This window comes from Chaetodon auriga, chromosome 2, assembly GCF_051107435.1.
Source record: "Chaetodon auriga isolate fChaAug3 chromosome 2, fChaAug3.hap1, whole genome shotgun sequence".
In the NCBI taxonomy this organism is placed as follows: Eukaryota; Metazoa; Chordata; class Actinopteri; order Chaetodontiformes; family Chaetodontidae; genus Chaetodon; species Chaetodon auriga.
The window spans coordinates 20,169,887-20,190,143 of record NC_135075.1 but is presented as its reverse complement, the minus strand read 5'-3'; the positions used below and the strand labels follow the sequence as shown (position 1 = coordinate 20,190,143).

Below are 20,257 nucleotides of genomic sequence, written 5' to 3'. Positions count from 1 at the left end.
AGTCCAAGAACCACACAACCCAGGTGTGATTTCAGTTGGAAACTTCATTTCAACATCTGTCAAAATGTAGACATTTACTAATTAGCACTACACATGAGTGAGAAGCAAAATCAAAAATACAAATTTGAATTGAAACATGGTGAATTCTGACTCACCGTGAGTATTTTTGATTTATCACTGCTATTTTTTTTAAATTATCAATTATTAGCGAGTATTTCCTCATGGTATGTCATGAAGTGACCACATTTGCGATTCCCTCACACTGCATTCAGAGCCCAGATGTCCATCTTCAGCGGCTCAGAGAGACACTCAGCTGCTGTGGGCTCATCTTCTGAGAGGCAAACCTGCATTACTTGCTATAACACTAGGCCACACAAACATGTTTCTTGTTCATGGGGCTCATGATTTCAAATGCAAGCTCTGTCATAATCAAAAGCTAATGATTTTTGTTCCAAAAGAAAAACGTCACAAATCATGCCAAATGGTGTCTGAACCACACGTAATCACTTGAGGTGAAGAGGATAACATTACACTGCTGATGAGACATTAACAGGAGTAATTTATGTAACAGAACAAATTATGAAACCCTTTTCTGCTTATGCATAACCATAGACCTTATTCAACTGGGAATAATTAGAAGTGGCTGCTGATAACACAGTACACTGGTCAGATAGTTCATAGGGGTTTTATTTTTATTTTTTTAATAATACACAGTCTGCGAAGTAAATAAGAAGCATAGCTGTGAAATAAATACTGGATTAGAAAATATATGAGGTGTGGTGAAGTTATAAGAAGTACAAAGTAGAAGAAAATAGTTGGTTAGTAAATCAATTGCATGACTTTCCACCTCTGCAGAAAATAAAATAAATGAACACGATACACAAAGTAGACAGAGAAAATAATTTAGTGGAGAAGAAAGACAAGTGAATGCACCGTCCAGATAGGAAGTCATGTCCACATTTTCTATCCTAATGAAGACACAAAGAAAAGCAGAACACGCGTGAACGTTTGTTTCTGGATTTCACCTCTGATGGCGGTCATACATTTAACAGAGGGTGACATCATGTGGCCAGCTGCGGGCTCGCACGTGTCATATCAGACACAACCAACAGGCGGCAGTGTCATTATATGGACCAGTCTTTCCCCACCGGCTTCCTCTCTTGACCCGACTCTTCTTCTCTTGTACCCGGTTTGATTTTCTTTCTCTTCCGGTTGTCGTCTGTTCGTGTGGCAGGTACCTAGTTTTCCCACCTAGGTGGACTTTTGGTATCCTAATCAATCTTCGTGTATTTTACGTTCCCGCACATAAATGTCATCTGATTTTGATTGTATACTTTACTGAGCATGTTTTCAGTGCAGTATGTTTTAGATGTGATGCCCATTAAAAGACGAAAATTACGTTTGAAAAATGCTAACGCTAACCCAAGTAACATTAGCCTCTCGTCAGCTAGCTAACATGCAGCTGATGCTCTCAGAGCAGTAAACAGTTTACGTTATTCAATAAAGTTGTGTAAATCTTTAGTCCGATATGAACTATGAACGGTCCACATGTGACTGCTACTGTCGTTACAAAGTTGTTTTAAACGCAGCTCTGTTTATAGTGTACAAACTTTCTAGGCTGCCGGTTAGCAACTCATACCTTAGCTAACATGCAAGTGGGTGAAAATAGCAGTAATGCTAATTTAAAATTGTCTAATGCAATCTTATTTTCTTTTCAGATTAACCAGTGTTGAAATGGCCAAGTCCAAGAACCACACAACCCACAACCAGTGTGAGTATGACTGCAATGATTAGCCAATGCTGAAGTTTAGTCATTGTGCTAACTGTAAAATTGTAAGCTTTTAAACTAACAGTAAGTGTCAGCTCTTAGTTTTGCATGTGTGTTCATTAAAAATCTATTTAGGTGTACTTTTCAAGGATTTGGCTAATGGGTCAATTGACGTGTGTTGTTTCACTCCTTGTCTGAACAGCTCGTAAAGCCCACAGGAATGGCATCAAGAAGCCCAAAACTAATCGCTACGAGTCACTGAAGGGGGTAAGTACAGTCAGTTCTGTGTTTTTGGATGGTGTATTTGCATGTGCAAGAGACACCAAGTTAATCTGAGAAATAAGGTACATAGGGACTCAGAGTATTTTCATGTGTGCCAGTAACCTGCATACTGCAAAGTCAAGTGTTTACTTGCAGCAGGTCAGTAGTCAGACATCTCCTCTGCTGTGAACTTCTTGATTTATAGCTTCTGAATTTAGGTATGTTAGGTCTCAGCCTGTATTTTTGTGTATGTCGGAGCATTTGGATTAATAGTTTAGCAACAAGCACTTGTTTGTTGAGCACAGGCATTTTTCCCAAGAGTACAAATTGTGTCTGAAGAAGCTAAGTTGTGGAGACCAGCATACATTTAAGGAGGCTACTCTATCCCAGTTTGGGTTAGTTAGCAGTTTCCATGTCAGAGATAATAATGTACATGTAAAAAAGCAGAGTAGAACAATTTAATAGAAAGTCAGCCTCTGGAGAAAGCGTCTTTTCCCCTTTTAAAAATATACTGAGCGAGAGGGAGATCCTTCGTTACATGTATTCCCACTTTTAGGAGGCACTTAAGATAAACGTCAAACCTCACCTTATGTTTACACTAGCAGTGTGTTTTTAAGAGACACAGTGCCTTGCAGAAGTATTCACCCCCCTTGGCTTTTTACCTACTTTGTTACATTACGATCTGTCATTGAAGTGTTTTTTAATCTGAATTTTATGTCATGGATCTGCACAAAATAGTCAAAGTTGGTCAAGTGAAATAAATTAAAAACTGAAAATTGGCATGTGCATATGTATTCCCTACCTTGGTACAGCCAATTACCTTCAGAAGTCACATAATTAGTGAAATGAAGTCAAAGAAAGGGCCACCCGGGCAAGGAGGGCATTAATCAGAGAGGCAGTACAGAGGCCAAAGGTAACCCTGAAGGAGTTGCAGAGTGGAGTATCTGTCCATAGGACCAAAATACTTTTGCAAGCCACTGTAATTTAGAGCTGTCCGCTCTGCTGTTTAATCCAAAGCTATCATCACCTTGTCATGTATCACAAGGTAATGGGAATTGGTTTCAAGGCAGGTTTTAGACTTTCATGATTTCTTTTTAAGTTCTTGCTCCATGGGCAGCTGATATTTTGACTAGAGTCAGAATGATAAACACTGAAAGTATCATTGGCCCTTCGGTTCATCGTATTATGGGAAGGTTGGCTTACTCAGAGTGTAAACGTGTGGGCAGGTTTAGATGTTTCAGCTGGTTGTTGTCAAAATGTTAAATGTTAGGTCAGTGGAGGCTATAGCATTGCTTTTACAATTACAAAACTGATTTATTTTCAGGCAAACTGTATCCAATGTCACAGGAGTGTCTGAGAAAGAACTATGCTTATTTTTATTGTTGTTACTTCTGAGACCAATTTTAGAATGAAATGACCAGAGACAGACTGCCGAGTCTGTGGATAGATGTATGTCATCCCTTGGCCACTTGTTACTGTCAAAGTTCAACTGTGGCAATAACCAAATGTTTCAGATTTGTGTTGGCCAGGTACTAGTGAGTTAGTCCTGTTACCATCTAGTGTTTTTTTTTTTAAATTCTGTTAAACCAGAGCCCCAAATGTGTAGATATGTAACTTCACTACTCTAAGGTAGAATAACAAGCTTGAATCCTTGTCTTTTGTGCTTTACTGTGTTGTTGCTTTAAAGAATTGCTCTTGGAAATGCACCACCTCCACACTTGCATCCCACCTGCTCACCTCTTTGTTTTCCTTCTTTGCTGCAGGTGGACCCTAAATTCCTGAGGAACATGCGCTTTGCTAAGAAGCACAACAAGAAGGGCTTGAAGGCGGCGCAGAAGGCAGCTCGGGCGAAATAAGCCACCGTGCGGTCACCTCCATGTCTGTCAGCGTTACGTTTCCACCCTCACAATAAAGCTATGCTTTGTTAACAAACCAACATCAGATATTTTTCATTTTATTGTAACTTCCCCGTACTGATCAAATGGAAAAAAATCACTTGACACTTTGGTGCCTGGGATTTCATCCAAGGTGATGTTGACTATCATGGTTCATTCATCAAAATCACAAACAGGAATAAGGATTACATTTTAAGATTTCACAGGGCAGCTGAGTGTCAAATAACACCTTTAAAACATGTGATGGAAATAAACTTTCCATCAACCAAGCTGGTTTCAGAAAGGCAGTTAAATCTTAATAAAGTTAGATAAGTGAGATTTGTTTTCCAAACCTCAGGCTGTCAGACTTGCATAGTATATTAAATGCAAAATAACATATCTGCTTGAGCACCACTACTGATCCAGGAGAGAGCTATGAAAAGACTTAAGGGGAGAGTGTATAATTTCTCCAACGTCCTCAGATGTCCGTTTATTTTCCACCTTTTTCTGAGTGTACTTGATACATTCAGCTGTCACTGAAAATGTCCACTCTCCCTACCTGCATTGTCTTAACCTAAAATTAGGTCTGACTGGCCAGATAACCCAAAATACAGTGATTGGTCTAATGCTTTTTGAAATCTTGCTAGACTTAATGAGTTTCCATACTTGGAGTACTGATCTACTGGTTAATTGCACACTCCACCATTGGTCCCACAGAAAGTGTCCACCTTCCTCATCAGCATTACTGGGGTTTTCTGTCAGAATCTGGCATGAAAAGACATCCCTCATTCATTTGAGTTATCTTTAAAACTTTTCGGTCCTCAAATAGCCTCACTATTCTCATAGATATAGAGGCTAAGACGATAAAAAATGAAGAGAAAAGATTATACTACCGCGTACAAAAGTGGGATTAAAAAGGCGTCCTTGGCGGAGTGCAACATTTATCTTTATTAAAGCAGTTGTGATTTCTCTCATCCGTAGCCTTGGAAAAATTAAGCTTCTCTGTAATATGCATCACAATTAGAGACTAATAAGAAGTGAGCACAATAAAAAATACAAGGGCTGTAGAAATAACATTAGATTAAGACCGTATTGCATAGGAAATGCTGATGAAGCACAAACTTAAAACATAAATAATGAATGTGGATTGATGAACTGTGGTTGCATTTAAGCTTGGTTTCCTCTTAATCTCACTTTGCAGTTTTCTCCATATTCTCTTTGTACATGTACTGTATATTTAACTCATATAATACAGTGACAGATAACAGTTCTAATGGAGCAACTAAAAGTACTCAGTGAAAATTACCCTTGATTGAAAAAAGAAATAAAAATAAAAATCAAACAAACGACCACTTAACGACTTGTATTTCAGAATAAGTTGAATAGAACCAAAATACTGTAAAATGACACTGAAATAAAAACGGTTACATTGAAATAAATATACAAAATTAGATAATGAATAGATAAATAATAATGTGAAGTTTGGCAGCACAGTCTCCATGTGTGACAGAAACCTTTCACGGCTATCAAGGAGTGTTTGAGTGATTCTTATGTGTGCTGTTTCTCTGCTATTTCAAATAAGTTATATCTTGGAGGAAGCAGCAATATCCTTGTCACTCAAACGTATGCTAAACGTCTTCCTGTCTCTTATTTTGACGGTCACCCAGATTTAAACGTCTGCATTGTATTTTTATGCAACAAATCAGTGTGCGTTCGTCGTCACTTCCGCTCACGCTGACTTCAGCTTGCATCATTTCTCGTGTCGGCAGCCGGGGGCAGACAACATGTGAGTATATCCATTCAAACTCAGTAATCACACCGTAAAGATTTGATTGCAGTCACACCTCGCTGTACATCTGCTGCTATATGTGAGCGTTCAAACGCTGCGTTTAACAAACTTTATAGTCTGTTAAGCTAGAAGCTAACTAGCTAAAGCGTTGAGCTTAGCCTGCTAGCTAACAACAAGGAGTCGTCATTTTTGTGGACGGACTGCTGCGGAAAAGTGAGTTATTGGATATAAGTAACGAGTTTGGGCAAAGTTTCTGCGGTTGCTTGTTCGACGTGGAAATGCTATTTTAGACAGGCTTGACTTTAGCACTTTAAATGTTAAAAGGGACCGTATGTTATGTTAACAAACTATCGACAACTGACATGTTTTGACAGTTTGGCTACTAGTAACATACAAAGTGATGTAAGGAGGGTGAAAGACGTCCACTGAGCAAGACACATGCCTACTCTTACATATAATGTAGGTATAATTTATAATTTAACTTGACCGGAACGTGAAGTAGTTGTGGCTCAGTGAATGTGTGCTGAAGTGAGATTTAGTTAATCTTAGTTTAGTTGTTGTTAATGGGCAACGCTTTGACATCATAGCCCTAGATGAGTAAAAGCAGAAGATTTATCATGCCATCTTCGTCACATGTACACTTTATTTTCTCGTCTTCCTGCTCCACAAGTCTGTTGATTTACAGTTTTATTTCTGTGTTTTGGCAGACACCATGGTGGAGCCAGTCCCTGAGTCCATCAACTTTCCCTCTGAGGAGGAGAAGATCATGCAGCTGTGGCAAGAAAAGGACTGCTTCCAGGAGTGTCTCAAACAGTCCAAGAACAGGCCCAAGTAAATCCAGCTCCTTCTGCTTTTTTATTATTCATTTACAAAGCAACGCTAAAAATCGAAGTGTTGAAGTGTAAGATGAGTTCGTAATTTTGTAAAGTAACTTTGCAGTCAAGACAGGTGAAATGAATTTGGCTTTGTCTGAGATGTTTTTGCTTTGGGATGAAATATGAAATTGGAGATACCGTCACGCCAACAAGGCTCCTTTCAATGTACTTGTTAAACTAGTTGTTGAAACCGTAAATGCTGGTAGTGGTTTACTGATTGTCGATCCAGCTGTTGCACTGCCAAGTGAAGAAGTTGCATTTCCTGGCTAACCAGTTGTCAGACTCCATTGCATAGTGACATAATATGATCTCAGTGAGTGTCAGTACTGGACCATCACATGAAAACATGCAGTAAGAAACAAAGACCGTTGGAATCCCTTTAATGCGTTAATAGCAATGCAATCATGCTTCAAGTCAGTCTTAGGTAATAAGAAAATCCTGTTTTTTTTTTTCAAGTCAAGTAAATTAATCACAATAAATAGGGAAAGTGTGGGAAAACATAATGACATCTTTGTGTCATAAGGGCTTCAATGATAGTGAAAATACATAAGAATATTGAAATCTGTGCCTCTTATTTAAGTTGAAACTATAGGATTTATACAGTAATTAACTTTCATGGCAGTTTATCTAGATTTTTTTTCCTTTGAAGGGAACAAAAGATTAAACAAAGCAAAGCCACAGCAGTTCAGAGGAACTTTGGTCACAAGCAGACCCACACCAACACTGACTAACAGATATTTAACAAAATACTGGCTTAATACCGCTGCCTGGAGACTGTCTCTGAAAAGATCATAGAATCAACCCAATACCTGTGACAGTGTCAACAAAAAAGAAACAGTGAACTTCATATGGTAAACACAAACAAACTGGCCAGATATCAGTTCCTGGGTGAGTCTGTGGCCCTCACCGCTGTTACTGTTCTACCATATTCTCAATGTTCGTTGTTCAGGTGTGTATATTGAGAGCTATTGAGAGCTTTGCTTTTTAACTTTGAGACTTCATTGACTTTATTACTGTATATAACACTGCGTGGCTATTACAGAAGGTTCGCACCGCAGCCTCTGAACACCAACAGAATATAGAATCCATCGTAGCTTCAGAGAATGGCTTTGAAAATGCCAAATGACTTGCTTTAGTTAATTTTGTTTGTTTATACATTTAAGAATTGTTAAATATCATCCAGCATAATGGATCACAGGCACATCCTTGCAGCTAAAGCAAAGTTCAAGCCACATGCTAAGGTCATATTATGCTCATTTTGAAGGTGATTAACATAACTGGCATTGTTTTGCCTTAATAATTATTTATACCACTAAATAAGTCAGTCATGTTTGGAGAGCCATAAGTTTATGCATATTTCTCCTTATTGCATTTAATGTTGCTTGAAATATGATCAGTGTTTTTTATCAGTGAGAAAATACTGTTGAGACCTATTAAAAGAATTTGTTACCCATTTTCCAACCAGGTACACCTTCTACGATGGTCCTCCTTTTGCCACGGGTTTACCCCACTATGGACACATCCTGGCCGGTACCATCAAGGACATTGTCACTCGATTTGCCCACCAGAGTGGTTTCCATGTCGAGCGGCGCTTTGGCTGGGACTGTCACGGCCTGCCTGTGGTAAGAGTCTGTCCCGAATGCTGTTAAAATTTTACTGAAAGTAAAAGATTTCCAGATTCATGTGTCTCATGCTTTGTGTGTTTTTGCAGGAGTATGAGATTGATAAGACCTTGGGGATCAAAGGGCCTGAAGATGTGGCCAAGATGGGCATCGCTGAGTACAACAAGCAGTGCAGAAACATTGTCATGAGATACTCAAACGAGTGGGAGGTGAGCGTGGAGCACATGATGGTATTTCAGTGTGAGATCATTTTGTACCATACCTGTATGACCAGTTTGTTTTTTTGTTGATGCATGTCTGCCTCAGAGCAGTACATTGACCCTGGTCTAATCCACATTGAGGCTACGTCATACGTGTATCTCACATGTGCAGTTTGTGTGTTGTTTATATGGTCGGTGAATATCTCGTAATTTTGATTTAACTTATCAGTATGGTGTAAATGTTGATTGCACAATGTAATGATTATAGAATAACGACATCATCTGTATTTAGATTGGTCCCTTGCTTTCACTATGTTTGTAATGTAATTCTGCTGCCACCAGGTACGGTATCCCTGGAAATGAAGGTTGATGGGCTATCGAGTCAGCCTGGCACGTTTCCATCTGCTTTCATGTCTCCATTACTGACTAAATAATTGAACTCGTGCTTTTTCTCCTCATATTTTCTTCTACTCCCCACTCCACCTCGATGCCGTTCCCTGCTGTAGTTTCTTGTTTGTGTGAAGCAATGTTCAAACTGTGTTATTACTCCGTATAGAATAATGTCATTTTCACTTTCCCCCTTCAGTGTACTTGCTTCTCTCCTCTCTCTCATTTCCAAAGTGGTGTTGATCGTTTCTTCATGGAAATTTGGGAACAAAAAGTGTGTCCTGTGTTGTTTTTAGCTGCTGGGCTCCGAGGAAAATGGAAAGCAATCCGCTTGTTTTTGTGACGATGGTGCCAACAGTAACACCACTTGGAAATATTGTGGGGGGGGGCAAAAGATAATAGTTTGTAGGGACATGCCCTGCAGAATTTAACATATGATTATTAATATTTGATTTGTTATGTTTGTTTCTAGACTTCAGTGAGGCGAATGGGAAGGTGGATTGACTTCAGCAACGACTACAAGACTCTGTACCCATGGTTCATGGAGACTGTCTGGTACGAAAGTCAAATTTGCCGTCTTATATGTACATGTTTTATCTTAAGGACACATACATTGTATGTTACTTGTATAAAGGGAATTCAGTAAGGGCGATATTTGATGTAGTAGTTGCACAAAGTCATTTTCTACAGAGAGTTCTTTGGATTGAAAGGATCTACTCCACTTAATTCACTTAACTTAATTAAGTTCTTCAACTTAAATTTGATTAGCATCCAGAAGGACGTTTGGTTTGCAGCCAGCCAGGCTTTAAACATTTAGGTCACAGGAGGACACAGATGACAATGAATAACCACCGTCTGCTTAGAGTAAAACACTTAAAGCTATGTACAATTTAAAAAAAAAAAGCCAAAAAAAAACAGAATTCGTTCTTGTTTGGAGTCTGTCCTCTTGTGTGCAGTCTCTCCTTCCCTCTTTACGTTTTTTCATGTGTCCCCAATGATTCAGGTGGGTGTTCAAACAGCTCTACGACAAGGGTCTGGTGTACCGAGGTGTCAAAGTCATGCCTTTCTCCACTGCCTGCAACACCCCCCTGTCCAACTTTGAGTCCCACCAGAACTACAAGGTGGGCTCAACTCACAGACCCCTCACACCTCGACTGGTCTAATGCAGCACGAGTAACAAAATGTACTGTTTAGACATCAATATTGCATTGACTTAATGTCTTGTTTCATTTTTGTCTCCAGGATGTTCAGGATCCATCTGTGATCATTAACTTCCCATTGGTCGAGAATGAGGAAGTGGCTTTGATTGCCTGGACAACCACACCTTGGACACTGCCGAGCAACCTGTCCCTCTGTGTTAACCCCGAGTTCTTGTATGTCAAGGTCAAAGGTGAGAGACAGAGCTTGACAGAGGGGCTGGAGCCCAATTCTGTACTACATGCTACTTATATACAATATATGCTAATCTGTGTGGTACACAGTTTTTGAAGTTAGTATGCAAGACGTCAACATGTTTAACCGACAGGACATAATATAATACTTTCAATGGATGTCAGTCAAACTGACATAACGATGCTACTTAAATGAGAGACTGTTTTCAGATATTTAATAGTTATTTTTTGTCTTGTGACGTGTTTCCTGGAGCTGTTTCACCCCCATTTGCAAGTAGTTTTCCACCTGACTAGCTCGTCCCTGCTTTGCGAGGCAGCAGTCGTCCTGACAAATCAGTGCCTGTGAGGGAGTAGTGAAAGCTATGGGTGTGCGTGGTTTAGGCGTGACAACAGCGTGACTGTTTGAAAACAGCAAAGGCGGCTCCTGAAGAGGTTAGCATAGCAAAGAACAGCACTGTCAGCTTTTCTCGATGGAAAAGATGTTTCCGCTCCTCTGCCGACTGTCTTCGGCTCTCCTACAATGTAGATAGCGATCGACAGATGGTTCATCCAATCACCTGTGAAGTGTTTTTTGAGTGCCTGCCCTTTTCTAAACAGTTTCCAATGACAACTTCCTAGATGGTTCTGTGTAACAAAACGTCTTACACGTCAGGTTAAGCTCGGCCGTTTCCTTTTATCAAACAAATCAACTGCACCCTGAAAGGTCAAGGTTATGTATAAGTATGCACTTTTAAGTATTTTGTCCGAAAACCTGCTTACCAATTGAAACAGCTGAGCTTCTTGAAAATCAGGGTCACTGTTGCAGATGTAAACAACCACTGATGTGTTGACTGGGACTAAACGCTTCCCTGCAGAGCTTGTTGGCCTGAAGTGTTTTGTCCAGGCAGAAGCAGCTCTCAGTGTTATCCTGTGGTCAAGACACTTTCAGATTATTGTCAAGAACCACCATTGTTTTGTTACTGTCGTCTCTACTTTCTTCATTATGTTGTAGGGTAAAAAAAAAAAGGAGTTATCTGCTCACATATGTTGCCCACAAACATGTTTGTGTTGTGGATTATTTGAATTCCCGGGATTGGTAGTTTTGTCGAACGATGTTGCTTAAATGCGATAGCCTAAGGCCAAAGTTGTCTGACTGAAAGTACTGTTTCCCTTGTGGTTTTAGCGTTCTGGACCACAGTATTGGCTGATGGGTGTTTTTATTCAGAAAGAACAAACAAGAACAAATTAACAGAGGAGGACTGCTGCCTTGGCAATTTGCACCCAGAGGAAGGGCCGTCTGTAGCATAATGTGTAAGTGGACTTTCTAGCCTTTGGCAGCGTGTTGGCTGATGAAATAAGGGACTCCGTGTGAGTGGAATTTGTTTTTATCTACAACTAACCAGACGCTGAGCAGTAACTTGATGCTAAGGCATAGCTGATGTTCATGAGGGCTCATTAAAAACATTATCTGTCCTCCAAGTGCCTGTAAACTCACCCACATAAAACGGCCCCGTCAGACTTAAACAAACGACCATAAAATAAAGTTATGTGTTAACTTTGCTAATGGTTTATGTGTACAGATCGCACTCTGAAGTGTTTTTTGCAATTTTAAATGCTGAGTCCTTAATGGTACAGCACAAAATGTTTTAAGTGTTTGTAAACCTGCGATCACTCTCAAATTGAAAGATCTTTTAATACACAAAACACAAGAGAACAACCAAATTTAATTACAAAAAAGTTAAGAAGAACAAACAAAACGAATAGCAAAGCAAATTCAACATGTTAGGTTCCGTCCAAATTTAAGAAGGTGCTTCAGGATCACACTGCTGTCACTACAGTCTAATACAGCAGACCTGCAGTCTTACCTTCATTAAGGTGATAATCAGATTTTGTTGAAACTGAGAGAGGTGTCATTTTGGAAACTATCATTTGTGGTGCTCTTGAATTGCATTGCGATATAGTGAGGGTGTTTCTAGTGCAAGGGAGGGAAATATTTTTCCTTTCAAGGGCCATTTCAATTTTTATAACATCGTTCAAGGGCCATACTAAATTATTCAACACGTATCACACTAACCTTCCAGCAATGGCTGGAACTGCTTCTCTTTATGGAGGTGTCTGATGTCAGATGGTAGTGATGATGATGATGATGATGATGATGATGATGATGATGCTCGCAGCTGGTTTCCCAAGTCTGGGCCAGTCAGACTTGAGTGGAACTGAGTCTTAGTAAGAGTCAGTTTACTGTTGCTTGGTTTTTGCTCTGCAGCTCCATGATTCATGTTGTGAGTTGTCAGGCACATCGGCTGGTTCTACATTAGATGATGTAGCAAATATGTTCAGTTTCTTTTGTTTACTTTTCATGTCCTGAAAGCTAGCAGGCCCAGCCTCATAGCAGGCATTTGTTCTCGCAGAGTAGGAAACTCTGGAACAGTTTTACCTTGGTGCTTGCAGCTCTGCAGCAGCAGCAAGGCTCTCCTTCGCAAATTCTCCCTGGGGATGCAGTTTCAGCTTCTTAGCTGTTAGCACTCTCACCACAAAACTCTGAGTGTGGTCTTGTGAAAGCTGCTTGTTGAGCACCCAAACTCTGCAGAAGAGTGTTAACTTTAAGATAAGATCAGATATAACTTTATCCGTATTTTCGTTCAAGCACATTTGTCCTTGCAGCTCATCCAGGTTAGCGTGTTCGCAGCTGTAATGACTTGAGATTAGCCTTTTTCATGACTGTGAGCGCCGTCATCATGTCCTCTCTGATAAAAGGCCTGTCACTGTAACTTAAACCAGCACTTTTGTGCCTGTGTGTGTCTATCATGTACGTGTGTATGTGGTTCAGACCTGAGAAATGTGGATGAACCTCAAATCAGGTCACTTAAAAAAGTGTTGTCCTTGTTCAAATATATAAAAAAAGATACTCCAGAGAGGTGGCTAGTGTTTTTCTGTTACCCTCCTGCTGTAGTTTTTGGTTCCCTGTGAGAGGAACTGGTGGATTTTAAAAGGATGACCCAGATTCACAGCAGTCTGTCGTAGCTGCAGTGATCCTGCAGGGGGCACTGTTGAAGCACAGTCTGCCATGCTCACTGCACCGCCTGTGCTGTGCTGCATGGGAGACCGCCTTGGAATACCAATGAATGTTTTTTTTTTTTTTTTCTTTTCTTTTTTTTGTATCAGCTCCGTCTCTCTTTTTATCTCCCGTCCTCTCTCTCACTCCATCTCCATCCAAATTTTTGTTCCCCCTCGTTTTCTTATCGCTCTCTCTGCCTCCACGTCCACCTGTTTTTGTCCTTCGTTGTTCTTATTTTCTGTCAGTCTGTCTCGTTTTGTGTCTGTCTCTCACCCTCGCTGCCTTTGTCGCTGTTTGAGTTGAGGGCTGTCAGCGGCAGCAGGTCTGAGCTGTGCAGTCATTTGTCACACCACTGAGGGAGAAGAAACATCTTTTATTGATGCTGCCCCCTTCTCCCTCTTTTTTGTGTCAGGCCATTTGGTTTTTGCCCTCTTCGCTGCCGTTGTCCATGCTGTTCTCAGCCTCTGTTATTTTTCCTAAATCCCCCGTTCGGACAGTTTTCCAGGAGGGTTCACTTTCCCAAAATGTCAGGCAGTTATCGTACATGAGGCGGCAACTTTCCAATAAGCTTGCTTCCAGGTTGAATGGTTGTAGCCACATGATGGATTCCTTACCTGACCTTGACTTTATGGCTGACTGTATTATTATGAAGCAGGACTTGAGGTTTAGACTTGCATGTAGCACGGCTATTAGATACCTTGATTTGAACCAGGCTTGATAAGTTGCTGCTCATCATACATGAAATTCAGGTCAATAGACATAAGTCATTCTGCAGGGGCTATTTAGATGACAGACTTTAAAAAATGACCGGAGCCCCCTCCCCCCAAACAAAATCATTTCACATCACATCGATCAGTGTCTTCATTCCTGTGAGATTTGAAGCTTTACAGAAAAGCATTTCAGTTCAGAGTCAGTTTTCAGCGATGTCACAGTCATGTGATGAAGACTTTCCTCATATTGACCTTGTTAGACTACATCATAAATGTTCCAGATGGAAAACGCTCGCTATTGTTTCTTCCTTTCTGTTTATTGCCATTGACAGTCGGTCTCATAAACATCTTTAGTTGCCACTGTAGCTTTCCCTACATGCTATTCAGCCGATACTCTAATCTTATTCTGCCAGTGCTTTGCCCCCGAGTGTCTCTTTGGCCTCACCTGAACATGTGCTGTGTCTACATATTTTATGTTATGTTATTTTGTTTCGTGCATTATGCATGTTTGCATTATGGAACAATTATTATACAAATAACAACCATGACGTTACAGTTCTTGGTATGTGTCTGTGAGCTGAAATAAAAAAAACCAAGGAACACACAAGAAGTCAAATAAAAGTGACAATAAACAAACAAAATGGTAAACAAACTTCAAAAACTAACTGGTCTTAAATTAAAGGTTAGTTCAGCTCTATTAATTTCTGCAATTTTTCACATCTTAACAATTATTTTGCAAATTTTAATTTGACATGTTTCAGAGATTTGCTGCAAATTAAAACAAAATGTGCTGTAGTGTTTAAAGTTGGTGGGATTTTCATGAATTATCTTATGTCTGTGCTCTTTAATTTTGCTCTGTATGCAGCCTGAAATGGGATGTGTTGTTCTTTAAAGTGCATTTAATCCATGAAACAGCAGCACAGCACTGGATATAAGGAGCCTTGGCTTTATGATAAGTCTAGATTTATTCCATATGCGGGCCTGGCAATAAAGTGTGAAAACACTTGTCAACAAATGCATTCTCATGTGTTTCTCTGCTCATATCCCAGATAACACCACAGACAAGACCTACATCATGATGGAGGCCAGGCTGGGAGCTCTGTTCAAGTCTGAGAGCGAGTACACCGTCCTGGACAAGTAAGTCCTGCTAAATACTGCAAATGACTGATTCATTTTGTTTTCATTGGTGTTCATGTTCATTTTTGTTTGTTAAATGCTAAAGTGTGTCAGAAATGTTTTTCAGTGTTTTTCTAAAAGAATCCCCCTTTTTATCTTTCTGTGAAACACTGAATTATTTTGATGACTCATCTTGAACTCTGGGGTGGTTACATAAATGTATCCAGTCTAATGTGATTTGGGGTGACTTAAAAAGGATTAGCAAATCATCACATTCTGTTTTATTTAATGTTAAAAAGCAACTTTTTTTGGAATAGGGGTTGTAAGGCCAAGTAAATAAAAGTTCACGTTGCAGTAGATGTAGTTCGTAAAGGTAACAATAGCAAACCATTCAACAAAGTGATGATGGGTGATGGTGGTGATGGTGTGTGTTGAGTATAATCTTAATATTCTGCACTTGGAGCACTGAAACATGCACCCTTAATAAGTTTAGAAAATTCAAATCTGTCTCCGTCTTTCAGCGGGCAGCAGCGTCCTTGTGTTTCACATTCACTGTGAATGATTTTGAGCTACAACTTGTCTTCCAGAGTTAAAAGACGAGGATAAAGTTATCCGCAGGAGGATTAGCAGATGTGTATTTTACCAGCTGCGTGTTGTTCTATGCAGAAAAGAAAGAAAGCAAATCAAATTCTCAATTTCCCAGTTCAGTGGATGACTGTGGAACAAAGGGAAAGTGCAGAACGGAGCAGGAAAAGAAAATATGTGCGGTGAAATAAAGGGATCGCCTGAGTGAATGAATGATACATAATGTACTGAAACCTGATGGAGCACATTTCCAAGCAGGATTTATACCCACTCATCTCATATACTGGACAAATTAGCTGCCAGTAAAGAAGGCATGTTGAAAAATGTCTTTACCGGCAGAAACCTTGTCTTCTACAAGGACAAAGTGCTCGTCTACACGGCCAGAGACATCTTTATTTGAATGATAATTACAAAAACTGTGTATCATGACTGACTGCCAACACAAACTTAAAGCATAAATTGAGATCTGTAGAGATCCTCAGGCAGTTGTCCTTACCAGAGAAAAACATCAAAAAATGGTAACACTCAAGGAGGAATCGTATCACAGCCGAGAAATCCTCATTTTTCTTACATTCTATGGTTGATTGAAGCTGTTCGGGCTAGCTTTTGGTTACGTGGGGGTGTAAGTTTGGTTTCAGAAGGGGGAGTTAGGGTCAGAGAGTTTCATGGTATGATAACCATGTCCAAAAATCATTATCGGGTACAATGACCGAGATACACAAATGGACATGTTATGATAACTGTCAATTTTCCTCAGTATACCAGTTTAACGCAAGAGTGAGGTCATATGAAGTCTGAGCTTCTTCCACAAAAAACAAACTAAATAAAATCAAATTATGTAAATGCTGCATCGAAACATTAATATGACACTTACTCTCATTCTTTCCCAAAAGTAGTTTTCATAAGAAAATTCAGAAATGCAGAGCAAACTGCTTATTATTGATACACTAAGCCCCAGATAAGTATTGTACGTGCATCCTCACAAACAAGAACGATTATTCTTTACTAACTTAAGTAGTATTTAATATTTATTTAATATTTCTTTTGAAGAGAGAAGTGACTCTGAATGCAAAGATGATATAATGATTTTTAGCCACGCTCGCATCATCATTCTAGGAGAAACAATATAACAGTGACTCAACAACTACTGGATGGATTGGTATGAAATTCTTTTCAGACGTTCGTGGTTTCCAGAGGATGACTTACTGACTTTACTCTAACACCACCGCGAGGCTGACATCAGTGGCTTTGAATGAAATATCTCTGCTATCATTGGGAGGATTGCTTGACACCAAATTTCCATCATCCATAAGCTGTTCTTGTGTGTCCTAAATTGCAAATGCTCGCATGACAAATAGTTGGTAAAGGCACGTTTTTGCTCAGTGTTTTCTGTATTTGAAGTCTTGCCTCTAAGTTTTCTGCAGCTTTGTCAGGGACATGGAAGATAAATTACAGATTTTGAATCAATGACTTTGTGTTTTATGTGTTATAGATTTCCTGGAAAGACGCTGAAAGGGAAAAAATACAAGCCTCTTTTCCAGTACTTTGCCAAGGTTTGTAGGCTCTTCTTGTTCCTGGCTGTTTCGCAGTTTTATGTATTGTTTGTCACAAAGTGAAGACAGACCTATGTCTCACTTAAATTACCTGTCTGACCACAAATTGGCATCTCATCTTATGTTCTCTAAATCTGTCTCTTAATCTTTCTCTTACTATCTGTGGCTCTATTTGTTTGGCTTCTTCGCCACTCGCCCCCCCCTTCATCTAATTCTCCTCATCCTCATTTCATTTCAGTGTGGGGAGAAAGGAGCCTTCCAGGTGGTGATGGATAACTACGTCAAGGAGGAAGATGGTACAGGAGTGGTCCACCAGGCACCTTACTTTGGAGCTGTGAGTGAGCTGTTTTCTTGCTTTTTCCACAGCGTTACCTTGTTACATAGTGGCCTTGACTACTATTATCAATCTGTTATTAAGTTTTTTCATCCAGAGACTTATCTTTTGGTTTATAAAATCTCAGCAAAAAATAACAATTGCAGTTCTCAGTATGACCCCAAGAAACCCAAAGACATTCAAGTTACATTGATTTGAAGCAGAGAAGAGCCTATTCTCGCATTTGAGAAGCACAGATCAGTAAATCTTTAGCATTTTAACTTAATGCATCACTCTCTAATTGTCTGTAATTAGTTAATCGACTAATTGTTTCAGCATTACCAGTGCAGTTTACCAAGAGCACATGGCTGCAAGAGGTGGGAAATTAGCACCTAATAGCAAGTGTTTTCAAATCCTGATGAGTAATGGATGTACATTGACAGTTTATCAGAGTCTTAGGTAGAGGCCTGGACCCACAACAACTGAGACTTTTAAAGATTAAGATAAGACAGAGGCTAACAGAGTATAAGACATACACAAAGCTCTTTTGAAGTGCAGGCCTGCACAGGTATAGGTTACTGTGGTGGCTGAGAGTGTGGAGGGGGAAGATGGAGTCCTGTGTGCAGCCCTGATCCTGCCGCCGTCTGTCACTGTCTCTGGGCTCCACCTGCCTCCGTTGGGCTCACTACGCCCTCCCTCCTCCTTTTTAATTAGAAATGTACTCCCTTTCCTTGAGTGATTTGGGAAAGTGAGCGAGTTCTGGAGGAAAAAATTGTAGTAAAAACAGTGCATCCAGAAATGCTTCGTCCTTCATGTCCCAACTGGAGGCATTCCCTTTAGTGTTATAAGTTAATTCCATTATGTTCTGTTTCCTCATGTTTTCTGAATTTGTAGAGGAGTTTTTTATTCGTGTTGCCATTGCTTGCACTTTCTCTAGTTGCATTGCTTTGAGTGCCTGTAGACATTGTAAGAGTAGCTTCTGTTTACTGCGGTTAACGCATGCAGACATTGGTGTATATATTGTATATTTATACTGTAAGTCTCACTCTACAAGAGGGCAAAGGGCAGAAGTACATCCTAAATACGTGTTTTATTAAGCATTAATACATTTAGTCGTTCAAAATTTGAGCTCAGGACCAACACGTTTTCTGAAACAATTCAGGACTCACTTGAGAATTATGACCCATTTAATTAAGAATCTTGTAATACCTTTCATCTTGTTGCCTTATCATGATTATGTGTTCAATAATGTAGAATTGTGTCTCACATGTGACCATTTGAAATGCTCTCAGCCTCTCATAGGTACCATGTTTCTTTGTGTACTTATTGAAGAGAATTTAATGAAACACTTGTATTGAATGCTGTAGTATCAAGGTATTCCTACAATCTAGAAGCCAATGTTGCAGTGCTATCAAAGGTATTGGGTCAATGCTAATAAGTTAGATACCCTTGTCAAGGGCAGATGGATGCCCCTGTGGCTGTAGCCAGCTGTGGACACACACAGTCTCTCTGGAGCCCAGTCCCTGTGGGGCCGTTAAGTAAACACTCCACATCAACATCTCACTTCCATTTGCTTTTAAATTTTAGATTTTTTCAAGTAGCAGTTGTGTTATTTAGTGATCAAATTCACATTGATTACTTGGTGAAAATCTGAAACACAAATACATGCGCTCTAAAGATATACAGTGAGAAGAAATGTGTCTCTGAAGTACATTTTTCAAATGTAATGTTGTTATGACTAGATGTGAAATGACCCTGTGAGCCATCCATCTTGGATCTCGACAGGGTGTTTGAATACAAAATACATCTACAGCTGGACAGGACTCAGATCTTTCATGCATAGCTGTCACATACCAGCAATGCTTGTTTCCACGCTGCAAGAAGTATCCAGCTCAACAGGAATTTAATACAGAGTCATAACATATCTCTAAACTAGTGAAACTGGCTAGCCAAGAGGGATTATGTTTACTATCATAGATGACTAATAAAAGTATTTATAAATGAGAAACTTGAACCAGTAATTTCTTTGGGCATGTGTCCTTAAAAGGTGAAATGATTAATGGATTAGCAATCAACGTTCTGTCAGTCAACTAATTGATTAATCGATTTCAGCTGTGGTTAAAATGTTTTGGTTTTTTTGCTGTGAATTGCATTAGGAATAAATATCAATAGGACCTGCACCCACTGCACCCTGTAAACTGTGTATTATTCCCTCTGCAGGATGATTACAGGGTGTGCATGGAATTCAACATCATCCAGAGGGACCAGGTTCCTATCTGCCCCGTCGACGCCTCAGGCTGCTTCACTTCAGAGGTCACTGACTTTGCGGGACAGTATGTCAAAGTGAGTGACACATCATACATGTAGATTAGGCGAGCAGACATTTCAGGCATTCAACCCCAAGTGAGAGTCACTGGTGTGATACACGGGATAAATGGCTGGTTTAATTTAGCATTCTGGTCACCCACTCTCCTATTCCTCTCTTTTTCCTCTCTTTATATCTGAAAATACATCTTTCTGTAATGACTTTTCCCTCTTTCATTCTCAGCAGTTGTGCTGAAATGTGCTCCTTCCTCTTGGTCCAGTTTTTAGTGCTTTTTAGAAATGAGTTACGTGGCAACTGAAATGAGAATAATAATTATTTTTTAAGATTTTTCCAAATAAATTATTAGAAACATGACTTGTTTATTTATGGGACGGGAGTAAAGGGAACCCACGTCCAAACGCTTCTACAAAGTTATGTAGCAAAACCTGCTGCCAAAGCACATTATCACTG

General features: G+C 39.7%; 2 protein-coding genes across 2 annotated transcripts in view; both read left to right on the top strand.

Annotated features, from left to right (window-relative positions):
- Nucleotides 1-1,184: 1,184 nt before the first annotated feature.
- On the top strand, nucleotides 1,185-3,965 carry rpl29 (ribosomal protein L29). Its single transcript, XM_076743111.1, has 4 exons — nucleotides 1,185-1,234; nucleotides 1,719-1,771; nucleotides 1,971-2,035; nucleotides 3,793-3,965. The coding sequence occupies exons 2-4, from the start codon at nucleotides 1,735-1,737 to the stop codon at nucleotides 3,883-3,885; spliced, it is 195 nt and encodes a 64-aa protein (XP_076599226.1). The 5' UTR covers nucleotides 1,185-1,234; nucleotides 1,719-1,734; the 3' UTR covers nucleotides 3,886-3,965.
- Nucleotides 3,966-5,613: 1,648 nt separating this feature from the next.
- iars1 (isoleucyl-tRNA synthetase 1) overlaps nucleotides 5,614-20,257 on the top strand; it is a 55,589-nt gene continuing 40,945 nt past the window's right edge. Inside the window, exons 1-11 of the mRNA XM_076739800.1 lie at nucleotides 5,614-5,689; nucleotides 6,400-6,523; nucleotides 8,033-8,189; nucleotides 8,279-8,398; nucleotides 9,249-9,331; nucleotides 9,780-9,897; nucleotides 10,019-10,166; nucleotides 14,964-15,051; nucleotides 17,108-17,168; nucleotides 17,407-17,502; nucleotides 19,702-19,824. Coding sequence (XP_076595915.1) covers nucleotides 6,405-6,523; nucleotides 8,033-8,189; nucleotides 8,279-8,398; nucleotides 9,249-9,331; nucleotides 9,780-9,897; nucleotides 10,019-10,166; nucleotides 14,964-15,051; nucleotides 17,108-17,168; nucleotides 17,407-17,502; nucleotides 19,702-19,824 — 1,113 coding nt within the window. The 5' untranslated portion in view covers nucleotides 5,614-5,689; nucleotides 6,400-6,404. The remainder of the gene's footprint in view (nucleotides 5,690-6,399; nucleotides 6,524-8,032; nucleotides 8,190-8,278; nucleotides 8,399-9,248; nucleotides 9,332-9,779; nucleotides 9,898-10,018; nucleotides 10,167-14,963; nucleotides 15,052-17,107; nucleotides 17,169-17,406; nucleotides 17,503-19,701; nucleotides 19,825-20,257) is intronic.

Coding starts and splice junctions, on each gene's coding strand:
- rpl29 (XM_076743111.1), top strand. CDS start 1,735: ATGGCCAAGTCCAAGAACCACACAACCCACAACCAGT. Junction 1,772..1,970: donor CCACACAACCCACAACCAGT/GTGAGTATGACT, acceptor TTGTCTGAACAG/CTCGTAAAGCCCACAGGAAT. Junction 2,036..3,792: donor GCTACGAGTCACTGAAGGGG/GTAAGTACAGTC, acceptor TCTTTGCTGCAG/GTGGACCCTAAATTCCTGAG.